General features: G+C 47.1%; 1 protein-coding gene across 6 annotated transcripts in view; it reads right to left on the bottom strand.

The window, feature by feature from the left end:
* The window catches only part of STAG2 (STAG2 cohesin complex component), a 2060662-nt gene that overhangs the window by 1301956 nt on the left and 745732 nt on the right, over positions 1–12974 (bottom strand). For all 6 annotated transcript variants that reach the window (XM_069612659.1, XM_069612661.1, XM_069612663.1 and 3 more), the window contains exons 13-14: positions 1979–2077; positions 1813–1892 (exon numbers count right to left, since the gene is read on the bottom strand). In XM_069612659.1, the coding sequence (XP_069468760.1) occupies positions 1813–1892; positions 1979–2077 (179 nt within the window). The remainder of the gene's footprint in view (positions 1–1812; positions 1893–1978; positions 2078–12974) is intronic.

Consider the following 12974-nt stretch of genomic DNA (forward strand, 5'->3'; position numbering starts at 1 on the left):
ACTGTCCTCTGAAGACTTATCAAAGAGGGTCTATGCTTCCTTTTCTTTGAGGAAGATGAGGAGTGGTGGGACTAGGTTCCTCAAAGGGGACAATTTTTGTGTTTCTTGGCTCTCCTTGTTCTCTCCGGAGACCTCTCTGTCATCGGAGCTTTCCCTTTTGAACGCTTCCACTTAAACCGAGTAGTACAGGGTGAGTTGGATGTCGAGCGCCCGAGAGCCCATCTTTGGTGATCTATCGATGCCTTTGTTGTCATGATTTGGCTGGGGCCAGAGTCTGCTACTGTTTGGTCGGCACGGAGCACCCAAGACAGACCTTGTGGGTGTACTTATCTGACGATTTGGCGTCACATTATTCACATCTCTTAAAAGCTGGAGGTTTTGTTTTTACAATCATCAGTCCAGAATAGAGTTTGACTCAATATGTCAGAAAAACCTGAGGTGTGACGTTCGAGAAGTGTGCGTATCTTGCAGGAAAAGGAAACAGAGGTCCTTTAGCCCGTCTCGAAGATAAAGAGTGCCAAGGGACATCTACATCATTTCCATCCGCTGCGGTCATATATGCTTGAGACGTTCTGCCGTAGGAGAATTATATCCAAGAGGAGGAATCCATTGGAGGACAATCCATCAGAATAAGCAACTAAGTGGAGGAACATATGGGAGCCAGGAAAGGTTAAACCACCTATGGGAGGCCCAGCAGGGAAAACTAGCCAATCCACGTAGGAAGAAACCCAAATATCTGTATATTGGAATGCTTCAAATTCCCCGCCATCTGTATAATGAGAAGCTTCAAATTGCCCCTATAGGTTCAGAGGTTCCCTAGAAATGGCAGACATGCTCAAATAAAGAAGATCCACGCATCAGATTCCCTTGCCCGATAAACACAGACCAAGATAATCTATCCCCATGGTCATGAGAAACACAAATGGAGGGAAAGCTTGGGCGACCCAAATGTCTCATGTGAAACTGATCTCTCAGAGATATTTATCGGGAAAAACCCTAAAATGGAACAGGTTGTATCTGTGACATAATGGCCAAGATAACCAGGTGGCCCTCTGATCCAAATGATAAAAATGTGTGTAAATCTATACTGTGCTCGCACTTGTGTTTAGAGATTACAGAGAACAGCATCTGCAAATTGCAGAAAGGGGGAACATGTTGTAAATAAGTTGGTGCATTTCACTCAGTGGCGAGAACCCAAGATGCCATTAAGAGTCCAGTGATGGAATTGTACATATGCCACATCATGTCGCCAAGTTCTTTTCCAGATGCAGCCTGCACTGTTTCAAACATTAGGAATCGGTGGGAGAAGGTATCTTATAAGAGCAAAAATCAAAGCAAATTGTGAAGCATTGCACTACTCGATATTCTCTGCCCAATCCTCTTACACAAAGCGATAGATCACGCCAGGCCCTGCCTAAATCCCCAACCCCTCTCATTCCCATGCTACACCACCATCCAAGCCTGCAGTGAAAAACTGTACAACAGATTTATCTTGACAAGATTAAATAGCGTAGAACAGTTCCAATTAAACAGATGGGATTAAACTTAACTGCAAATATGAAATAGCAAGTTAAAAGTGCGAAACGATGCTTGAAAATGGACGTCTGAAATTGCAGAAAATTACCTACTGTCATTGTTGCCATCATGCAGCCACCCAAAAGCATCAAAACACTATTTTCTAGAAAGAAAACTGCAAACATTTACAAAAAGCACATTGGAAAAACACTTAACATTGATATATATATCTAGTTTATTCTTTCTCCAATTACCCACTGCAGTATCATGAAGGAAATGTAATGTACAAAAACTTACTGTAAAACAAGCGTTAGTAGTTTTATAGCCTGAACTGCAACATCATATTCTTTGTCTAGTGTCATGGACACAATTCTATCCTACAAAGGAAATATAAACAGAATGTATATTAAAACAGGGAGCTATTGATAGTTCCATTATTTGACCAAAACCAAATTACACTAACCTTAAATCGGCTGGTAAAGAGCTCCAATCTGGAATTAAGATCTCGGTTGTAATAAAGCCCTTGCAGAGCAGTGAGGCATTTAAGTCTCACTTCACCTTGCTAGAAAGGAAACAAATAGTGCACGTGTTTCAGTAATGCCCAAGAATAGTTTTCTAAACTCTAATACATCTACTTTATTTATTGTGCAATTGTAAGGCGCTTATGCAGCAAGAAATTGTGTTTCAAAGCCCCCACATGGCAAAGGGAGGGAACATGGGACAAATGCAGCAGAAAACAATCAACAAGATAGAGATGGTCATACTAGGTCTTGTGAGCCTTCAGATCATGTAAGTGCAGGGGGGGTGTGGGGGGCGTAGGTATAAGTGCAGAGGGAAATCCCAGGAGAGGGTGGGGGTGATGGGGTGTGGGGTGTGGGGTGTGTGGGGGGGGTGGAAGAGCTGGGATGTGAAGTGCCAAAGGTTGAGTTGACTGGTACCGATCACGTGTTAGGCAGGGGTTGCATAGTAAAGAATGTTCATCTGCCGATAGAAGAACAAGTTACTTCTTACCTTGTAACGTTCTTTCGACGGGATGTTCCTCCGACGTATTCCTCATCTTAGATATATCCTTCCAGCTCTGCTGGCCTCGGAAAAATGTTTCTCTCTAGAGGGCGCTGCGCGTCGACGTCCTCCGAGTCGATGTCCCTCGACAGCCGCCGTATCGACGTCATCCTGCCTATAAAGGCCGCGCGCAGCGTCCGTTGCTCAGTTCCGTTTTGTAGCCCAAAATAATACTTTCTGGACTAAACTAATCACCCTGAAGGAGCGTAAGCTGCAACAACAACAAGGGAAGTAGAACTGCGGGGATGGATGGGAGGGTCGATGAGGAATACGTCGGAGGAACATCCCGTCAAAAGAACGTTACAAGGTAAGAAGTAACTTGTTCTTCGAAGGGATTGTGTCCTCCGACGTATTCCTCATCTTAGATAGGCTCCCATAGCAGTATTCTATTATCGGAGGAGGGAGTACTGACTTCACGCTGTCTTCTATTGATGACTAGAATGCAGTACAGCCCTTCCAAACCTAGTCTCTTGACTGGAGAAGGAATCCAAATTGTAAAAACGTGTAAAGGTATGGACAGACGACCATGTAGCGGCCGCACATATGTCTTTAACCGGCACGCATTTTTTGAGGGCCGATGAAGCTGCAATACCTCTGGTCGAATGAGCCCTAAGGTTTTGAGGGGGCTCTTTCCCTGCCAGTTTATAACATTCCAGAATGGCTAGAATGATCCATCTGGAAATGGTCTGCTTAGTTATTGGTAACCCCAGCTTGTGACCTGCGTAACCTACAAACAGCTGGTCTGCCTGTCTTATCCTGGCTAGTCTACTGATGTAAAAACTTAAAGCCCTCCTAGGGTCTAGCCTGTGTAACCTCTCTTCCTCTTTCCCCGGGTGAGGAGGAGGATAGAAAGATGGTAGGGTACTCTTCTGAGTGATATGGAATTCAGAAACCACCTTTGGGAGGAAATTAGGCTTCACTTGCAGGACAACTTTGTCTTTATGAAATATTGTGTGAGGGGGTTTACAAGAAAGAGCTTGTAATTCGCTCACCCTTCTAGCAGATGTAAGTGCTATTAATAAAACAGTTTTAAGGGTAAGGAATCTTAAACAAGAATGGAGAGGTTCGAAAGGTGTACCCATCAGGAAAGTTAGTACTAAGTTTAAATCCCATAGGGGAACTTGGAATGGTCTTGGGGGATAAACATTGGTTAACCCCTTTAGAAACTGTATTACCAAGGGTAATTTGAAATAGGATGGTTCTTCCGCAGTACGCTTAAAGATGGATAGCGCTGCGAGATAGCCCTTAATGGTGCCAACTTGAAGGCCTGAATTTGCCAAATATAGTAGGAAGGACAAAACCATTGGTGTACCACATGAAAAAGGGTCGATATTCTGTTCTCTACACCAGCTGCAAAATCTGTTCCAACGGCAGCGGTATAAAGACTTTGTTGCTGGCCTCCTTGCCGAAAGCAACACCTCCATAACATCATCAGGGAGGTCCCAATCCTTGTACCTCAGCCTTTCAGAAGCCAAGCGTGAAGGTTGAGGGTTTTGATGTCTGGATGGAGAACCTGACCTTCCTTCTGTGAGAGTAGGTTCTCTCTGAGTGGAAGTCGAATTGGAGGGCAGATGGACAAGTCTAGAAGGTCCGGGTGCCACGTTCTCCGGGCCCAATCCGGGGCAATTAGGATCATGGTTCGCCGGAATCTTCTCAACCTCCTGATCATTTGAGGAATGACAGGGACCGGTGGGAACGCGTACAGAAGCGGAAACTCCCAGTCCACTATGAACGTGTCTCCCAGAGCTCCTCTCGGGGGAAATTCCCTTGAGCAGAACAGGTCGCATTTCCTGTTTAGGCTGGTGGCGAACAGATCTACCTGAGGGGTTCCCCAAAGGGCGAAGATCTCTTGAAGGACTTCCTGAGCTAGCTCCCACTCGTGGGAGACTGTGTTCTGCCTGCTCAGAGCGTCCGCTGTCATGTTCTTCTCTCCGGCTAGGTGAACTGCCGATAGAGAGATTCCTTCTTGGATTGCCCAAAACCAGAGCTGCATCGCCTCTCTGCACAGGGGTAGTGATCCTACGCCTCCTCTTTTGTTGAGGTAATGCATGGCCACCGTGTTGTCCGTCATTATCAGGACGTTCTTCCCTTGTACAGCTGGCAGGAACGCCTTCAGCGCAAGTCTGATGGCTCTCAGCTCTAACAGGTTGATGTGTAGTCTGGACTCCGATGGAGACCAACGACCGCTGATGGTCAAGTCGTTGGCGTGGGCTCCCCACCCCGTGAGTGAGGCATCCGTGACTACTGTTATCTCCGGCCAGGGTTGCCAAAACTGTTCTCCTTTCAGAATGTTCTCCTGACAGGCCCACCACTGAAGGTCTCGAGCCACCCTGCCGGGAACCTGAAGAAGATCTGTCATTCTCCCTGAGAATTGTGACCACTGAGTCCTCAGTGCCCACTGGAGGGATCTCATTCTCAGGCGAGCCTCTGGCACTAGGAAAATGCAGGATGCCATGAGGCCTAGCAACCTCAAAAAGTCGAAGGCTGGGAGACGTTGGGCATGTTGGAACTTGGTAACCATCTGTAGAATATCTTGAGCCCTCACCTCTGGTGGCGAGGCTTTTCCCAGGGAAGTGTCCAGGATCGCTCCTATGAACTGGAGTCTCTGCGATGGTATCATTTGTGACTTCTTTAAATTGAGGGAGAAGCCCAGTCTGTGAAGGAAGTGGCACACGTGATTTAGCTGGATCTGAGCTTGTTCCGAAGAAACAGCCCTGATCAACCAATCGTCCAGGTAGGGGTAGACGTGAATCCCTTCCCTCAGACTTGCAGCCACTACCGACATTAACTTGGTGAAGACCCTCGGGGCGGAGGTCAGCCCAAATGGCAGCACTCGAAATTGATAGTGAGAGTTGCCAATTGCGAACCTCAGGTATTTCCTGTGTTTGAGATGGATAGGCACATGGAAATAAGCGTCCTGAAGGTCCAGAGATACCAACCAGTCCTGGAACTGAAGGGCCTGGAGGATCTGAGAAAGAGTGACCATCTTGAATTTGTCTTTTCTGAGGAATTTGTTCAATTCTCGCAAGTCCAAGATGGGTCTCAGTCCTCCGTCTTTCTTTGGAATGAGAAAGTAAGGGGAGTACCAGCCCTTGTTCCTCTCCGCTACAGGTACCGGTTCTATGGCACCTTTCTCTAGCAGGTCCAAAATTTCCTGCAAGAGGAGCGGATCTGGAGCTTTCTGAGAGCTGATCCCCGGTGGATGACTCTGAGGTATACGTAGGAAAGGCAGGCAGTAACCTTGGGCAACTGTTTCCAATGCCCAAGCATCTGACGCGATAGCCTGCCATACCGCCAGATGTTGAGTAAACCTGCCTCCTACAGGTGTCCTGTGAGGGAAGTCCTCAGAGTGGTTTTGGGGCGGCTGATGCAGATGCCGATGGTAAAGAGGCACCTGCTGTTGCTGCGGCTTTTGAATATCTACCCCGTCCACCTCGGGTAGTTCTTCTTTGCCCCCTTTGAGCCGGTCGTCCTCTACCTCTTCCGAATGCGGAGTAGAAGCGAAAGGACTTGCCTCTCGCAGAGGTTCCTGTGGGACGAAAAGGAGTCTGACTGATTGCAGCTCCTAGGGATTTTGCTGCTGCTTTTGAAGTTTGCAGTTTCTCTAAACTGTCATCCGTCTTTTTCCCGAACAAAGAAGAGCCATCGAATGGCATGTTCAAGAGCCTGGCTTGCACATCTGGGGCAAAACCAGACTCTCAACCAAGCAAATCTCCTGGTTGATGTACTTGCCGACATTGCTCTGCTCATACTGTCAGCCGAATCAATGCCCGTCTGGAGGGATTCGCACATAGCGTCTTTACCGTCCTGTATAATATTCAGGAACGCATCCCTTTCTTCTCCCTCCGGGATGCAGTCAGCCGCTGTAGAAGCGCACTCCCAAAGTGTATGGCTGAACCTAGCAAGGGTGCAAGTAGCATTAACAGATTTTAACGCCATGCTACATGCTGAAAAGACTTTCTTTGCCATAGCATCATATTTTTTTATCGTCCCTGTCCTGTGGGACGGTAGGATAAGCCGTCTTGACATCGGTAGAGGATGCTGCCTGTACCACCAGACTTTCTGGGGATGGGTGTTTAGACAAAAACACCGGGTCTGTAGAAGATACCCTGTACTTTGTGGACAGTTTTTTATTTACTGCTGGTACTACATCTGGGGTTTCCCAGTTTGTCATGATCTTCCTCTGAAGAGCTTTATGAAAAGGCACCACAGGATCCTCCTGTGGGCCTTTGTCAAGAATATCCGTGAGGTCATCTTGTTGGAAAGATTGTGAAGGTGCAGACCACCCCATGAACTCTGTGATTCTGGCCATTAAGGCTCTATAGGGGGGTTTCAGCATGCTCCCCCGGGTCTGGCCTAGCAAACTCCACCTCAGGGGAAGTGTCTAACCCACTTGCCTCATGTAAGGAATCATGAAGATCCTTTAACCTGCGTTCTTCAGAGGAAAATTCCTCTCTAATTGGGGTTACAGATCCCTGCAACTCAAATGTGTCTTCCTGTTCAGACAATTAACCCTCTTCCAAAATTGAGGACATAGTTCTTAATTGTTCTGAACTCATAAAAGGAGTAAATCCCATTTCCAAGGCAGAGGGTGCCGAACTTGTCATTATCGGTCTCGAAAACGTCGATGTCGTCGACGGCTTCGAGCGTGGCGTCGAAAACAAAGGCGGAGGCCTCGATGACCTCGACAGATTTGGAATTCTGCTCGACAATCTCGACGCCATCGACGTCGAGGACCTGGGGATAGTCACTGGGTGTGTCGTAACCGTGACTTTTCTTGGCGTCGAAGCCGGCGTCGAAGCTGGCGTCGAGTCGACAGACCCGTGTGTCGAAAGTCCCTTCGACAACGGCGTCAAAGACATCAACCTCAGCGTCGACGGAACCCTCGTCGACGGAACCCTCGAGGAAGGTTTGGAGGTCATAGTCCTACTCGAGGGTTCGAGACGCGCTCGAGAGGTTACCTTCGCCGGGTACTGCGACTCGCTGCGTTTTTGACCTTCGGGTCTTTCGACCAGAGCATCGCTCTCGGCAGTCTTCGAGGGGGTCGAGGCCGCTTTCTCGAAGACGCTCATCATATTTTTGCGGAATTCCTCCCATTCAGCCCGGGAACTAGGTTTCGTGGGACAAGGGATTCTTTTTGGCGAAACAGAGGAAGAGGAAGACGGAGAAGGGGATCTTCGACGTCTCCTGTTCGAGTGCTTCGATCTCGAGGAGTGATGAGACCCACTCCGAGACCTGCGAATGGTGACGAGGAGACGAGTGTCTCGACTTCGTCGACGAAGAAGAAGCTTTAAAAGTCTTACCTTTCTCCTGCTTCCCCCTACGCTCCTTCAGGGCCTTAGCTGTCATGGACATACAGTCCTCGCATTCCGAACAATGGTGTTCAGCTCCCAAACACCACAGACAAACTCTGTGAGGGTCAGTCAACGACATCTTTATCCCACAATCTCGGCATTTTTTGAAGCCGGATCGAGGAGTTGTCGGTTCCGACGAGGAAGCCATCGAGTACGGATCGAATGACTCGAGGTAAATAGGATTAATCTGACTAAGAACTGAGCAACAGTATTCCGAGGCACTGAGTAAGCGCGGAAAAACGGAACTGAGCAACGGACGCTGCGCGCTGCCTTTATAGGCAGGATGACGTCGATGCGGCGGCTGTCGAGGGACATCGACTCGGAGGACGTCGACGCGCAGCGCCCTCTAGAGAGAAAACATTTTCCGAGACCAGCAGAGCTGGAAGGAGATATCTAAGATGAGGAATACGTCGGAGGACACAATCCCTTCGAAAGTGCAGTTCTGTAAGGGAACCCAGACCAGTGGGTGCCCAAGGAGAAATGCTAGGAGTGGGAGGGGCTGCAGGGGATTGGTAAGACGGCCGGCCATGACCCAAGAGGACATACAAGGGCCAAGGCCACCAATCTCAGCGACTGAGGGGTTTTAGCAGGGGAGGAGGTGACAAGGGGAGTCTTAAGGGGCTTCCGGAATTTGAGGCGATACACCTCAGGGGAGGCTGTTCCAGAGGAGGGAGCCAAACGAGGAAAGAGATTGGCCTCCACCTTGCTGCTTAGAAAAGCCCAGTTGGAGCAGGAAGAGCGCAAGGACCCAGAGGGAGAGTATTTGGTGAGAGCAGTTTGTAGATCACGTGGTCGCTGGCCCCAGACAGCCTTATAGATGATGCAGAGGGATTTGAATTTGATCCTTGCAGCAACGGGGAGCCAATGGAGAGATATCAGGGCTGGAGAGGGACAGTACCTGGGCTTGAGGCCAAGTACAAGTCTTGGAGCCCTATTCTGGATAAGCTGGAGGGGGCGGAGAGAGGAAAAGGGTAGATTAAGGAAGAGGCTGTTGCAGTAGTCCAGCCTATTTATTTATTACATTTGTTACTCGCCCAGACCCGAGGGTATCACGGCGAAAATACAGGCCAGTTGTCACATTTTATACAGTGTTGTAGTACAGTCATATCAAACATTTTTAAACTAAGGTTACAACAAACATATAGTCAAATTACTTATACCAAGTTACATTTAGTCAGGTAGCCACTCTCAATTTGTTTCAGCACTACTTGCAGTTCTGAAGGTGACCCCTAGCTGTATATGGGAGAGTAGGACTCAAATGGTTATTATTTGTTGAATAACCAGGTTTTCAGTGCTTTTTGGAATCTTGGTAGGGAGTCCTCATTTTTGATGCTAAGGGGTAGTGCGTTCCAGTGCGATGGGGCTAGGACTTTGAAACTACTTCCTCCTGCTCTGCTGTATTTGTATTGAGGAACTTCTAAGAGTGCAAGTTTGTTGGATCTCAGTGTCCTACAGGAGATTATTTTCTTAATGGAGTTGTTGAGATAGATAGGCGCTTTGTTGGTGATACATTTGTAGACGATACTGAGGGTTTTGAATATGATTCTTGCTTCAATTGGCAGCCAGTGGTTTTCTCTTCTAATGCTGGATATGTGTTCAGATTTCTTTATACCTAGTGCCGCTCTAAGGGCTTTGTTCTGTAATAATTGGATTTTGTTTAAATTGGTTTTGGAAGTTCCTAGAAAGAGGATGTTACAATAATCCAATTTCGTTAAAATCAGAGCTCTGCCAGTGTGATACAATTCGAGGGGGTAAGAAATTGGCGTCCGAGTGCGATAAGTTTTGCTGTATAGGCTGTGGACCAGGCGAGGGATGATATTTGTTTGTGCATAGTGAGGTTGGCATCTATGTAGACACCAAGCGTTTTAACTTGTTTAAGTACTGGGATCAGTGTGCCATCAATGTTAATGTGAGAGTAGTCCGGGTGGAGGGGGCTTATTCTATTTTGGGAGCCCACAATGAGGACCTCAGTTTTCTAATCGTTAAGGCAGAGACTGTTGAGGGCCATCCAGTTTTGGATTATAAAGTATACTTTGTTGATGGTGACGGTGTCTTGGGTGTAGTCGCCTGTAATGGGAATGAGGATTTGGGCGTCATCTGCAAAGTTGGTGTAGATGACACCCATATCATCTAAGGCCGAGAAAAGGAGTTTAGTATATGCATTGTAGAGGGTGGAGAGGCAGGATCCCTGGGGGACTCCATTGGGTACTATTATGGGGTCCGCTGCAAAATATCCGATGGCAACTCTGGATGTACGGTCCGTTAGAAAGGATTTGATCCATTGTGTGGCATTGCTGGAGAAATTACATTTTTTTTTTTTTTTTAGAGTTTCATAGTTTGTCATGGTCTACCAGGTCGAATGCTGCCGATAGGTCCAGTAGCAGTAGGGTGGCTAATTTGCCTGAATCTCTAATGGAGTCCAGTTGGATTTTCAGATACAGGAGGGCTGTCTCGGTGCTATGGTTAGGTCTAAAGCCCGATTGTCTGGCTCCTAGCAGGTTATTTTGTTCGAGGTGGGTTTGTATTTGGTTATAGGCTATTTTGTCAATGATTTTAAGTAAGAATGGGACAGCCGTTATGGGCCGGTAGTTCATGGGCACTAGTGGATCTAAAGTGGGCTTTTTTAGTAATGGGGTGACCCATGCCGCTTTAATGATGACTGGGACCCGATTGGTATAAAAAGAGGCATTCACAAAGTTAGTGATTATAGGATGGGGGCGCAGAGTTTAATTAGGTGTGCTGGAAAGTTATGTCCTTTGCAGTTGGAGGCTTTAAGTTTGGATATTGTACTAAGTACTATATCCTGGGAGACTGGTGTGAAGTTGAAGGGGGGGTGGTATTTTCTAGATTAGTGGTGATTTGGTTAGCCGTGGAGTGTTTACCAGACGGGAGATTTCTTTTGGAGATTTTGTTTTGTAGTAGCTTGATTTTTGATGCCAGAGCATCTTGAATGGTGGTACACCAGTCTTTGCCTTGTTGGAATGGGTTAATTATGGGGATCGGATTCTCAAACTCCTTGAGTATGGTAAATAACTCTTTGCTGTCGGAGGATGCATTCCTGATTCTGGTATTAAAGGCATCTGCTTTATGGGCAATGATGGCTGATTTGTAGATTTTGTTTGCGGAGTTGAACACTTCCAGGGCTTCTACGGTGTGGGTTTTCTTTAGCCGGTGTTCGAGCAATCTTTTAATCCGTCTACGTGAGACTAATTCCTCATTGAACCAGAAAGAGGACTTTTTGTCCTTGCGTTTGGTTATATTAACACAATGTGCTAGAGTATTAATTGTGCTGGTGAGACAGTTATGGTAATGGTCCGCCAGGGACAGGGTTCTTTAGCAGTAATCATATTGTTAAGGGAAGGAGCTAATAGGGGGTTGAGGTTTTCTGCTGCAAGTTTACGGATGTTTGTTACGTAAGATTCTTCAACAACCGTTTTCGGTAGGTCTGGTTTGTTGCACAGGATAGTGAAGTTTATACTATGATGGTCTGACCAGGGTACTGAGTTAATGGAGTCTATAGAGACTTTAGTGTTGAGTGGCAGTATCCAATCTAGTAATCTCCCTTTTGTGTGGGTAGGGGCGTTCACAAGTTGTGTGAATGCCATGTCTTTGAGTGCACTGTATAGTGCTTCTGCTTTGTATTCTAGGGGGTCATTAAAACCTAGGTTCAGAACCCCTAGAAGTAGACATTTTGTATTAGGTTTAATGAGTGGTGTTAGCAATAGTGGTATGTCTAGTTCTGGTTGAGATATGGTGTTAGATGCTCTATAGATAGTTATTATATGTATAGTCTTATGGTTAGTAGCTAGTTTAGCTAGCAAGACCTCGTAGCCATCTGGGTTCTCAATAGGGCAGGTTCTTATTTTGACATGGGTTTTAGCAATAATAGCTACTCCCCCACCTACTGATTTCGTTCCATCCGTCCTAAGAATGGTATAGTCTGGAGGAATGGCAATGGAGAGCGAGGGCCTAGAAGCTTGGTGGAGCCAAGTTTGGCACTTTAAGTAAATCGAATTGTTGCTCTGCGATAAAGGTCATGTATTTCTGTGGCGTGAGCAGGTATGGACCGCGCATTAACATTAATGAGGGCTGCTTTGAGTTGTATTGGTGGAGGGGGCACTTGGGCTGGGGGAGGTGGGTGAGTGTTAGTGGTCTCAGTAGCAGTGGGTTGCCGTTTGGTTGCGGTGGGTCTTTTAGGGTGTTTAGATTGGGTCATTAATGGAAGTACGCTTCCTAAGTTAGCAGAACGAGCGAAGGCATTTGTCCTAAGAGGGTTGGTGAATCTGGATCCAAGTCTTTGGGTTCTTATGCGACCTAGTAGTGGGATTTGTTTGGAATGCTTAACTTTGAGGAGGTCCCTGCTTGAAGAGCAGAAAGTTGTAAGGGTCCGTGATCTTAGTCTAGTGCGTCTAAGAGCACTAAGGATCGGAGCAGTCGTTATGGGTACTGAGTGGAGTGTGTTGGCTCTTTCTGGCTTCTTTGGATGCCTTTGTGGTCTATTAGGCCATTGATCGGATAATGAAGATCGGGGAAGGGTTTAGTACGGGGCAGGAAAGGCGTAGGGCATGGGATGGGGTGATGACGGGGGCAAATTGTTCTGGAGAGGCCATTATCATGGATAAAGAAATGGGAGCCAGTGCAGGGTGTGTCATACGGTACGACACAGAAAGGAAACATCATGATTAGTAACCAGCCTTGCATGGTTTGGTTAGGAGGGGCGATGGGTGCTGGCTAGCTGTAGTGTACCTGGAGGGTCTCACCTACGGACTGGGTGCGTAGTAAAGCCGAGGGCTACTGCTATTTAAATGGGCAAGCTAAAGGGTACTGATTCAGGGCAATGATGGGGCGTTGGCTTAAGCAGGAGTCCAATGAGTTACGGTGCTAAACAGTTTTGTGGTGAAAAAGATAGCAAAAGCAGTGCTTACTAACATCACAATAGTCAAGAAGCGACTGGGCACCTGTGTGCTGAATATGGCAACAGTGGCAATGCTTGCAAATATCACAATGGTCAAGAAGCGACTGGGCACCTGTGTGCTGAATGTG

This window comes from Ambystoma mexicanum, chromosome 5p (assembly GCF_040938575.1).
Source record: "Ambystoma mexicanum isolate Mex_15411 chromosome 5p, UKY_AmexF1_1, whole genome shotgun sequence".
Taxonomy (NCBI): Eukaryota; Metazoa; Chordata; class Amphibia; order Caudata; family Ambystomatidae; genus Ambystoma; species Ambystoma mexicanum.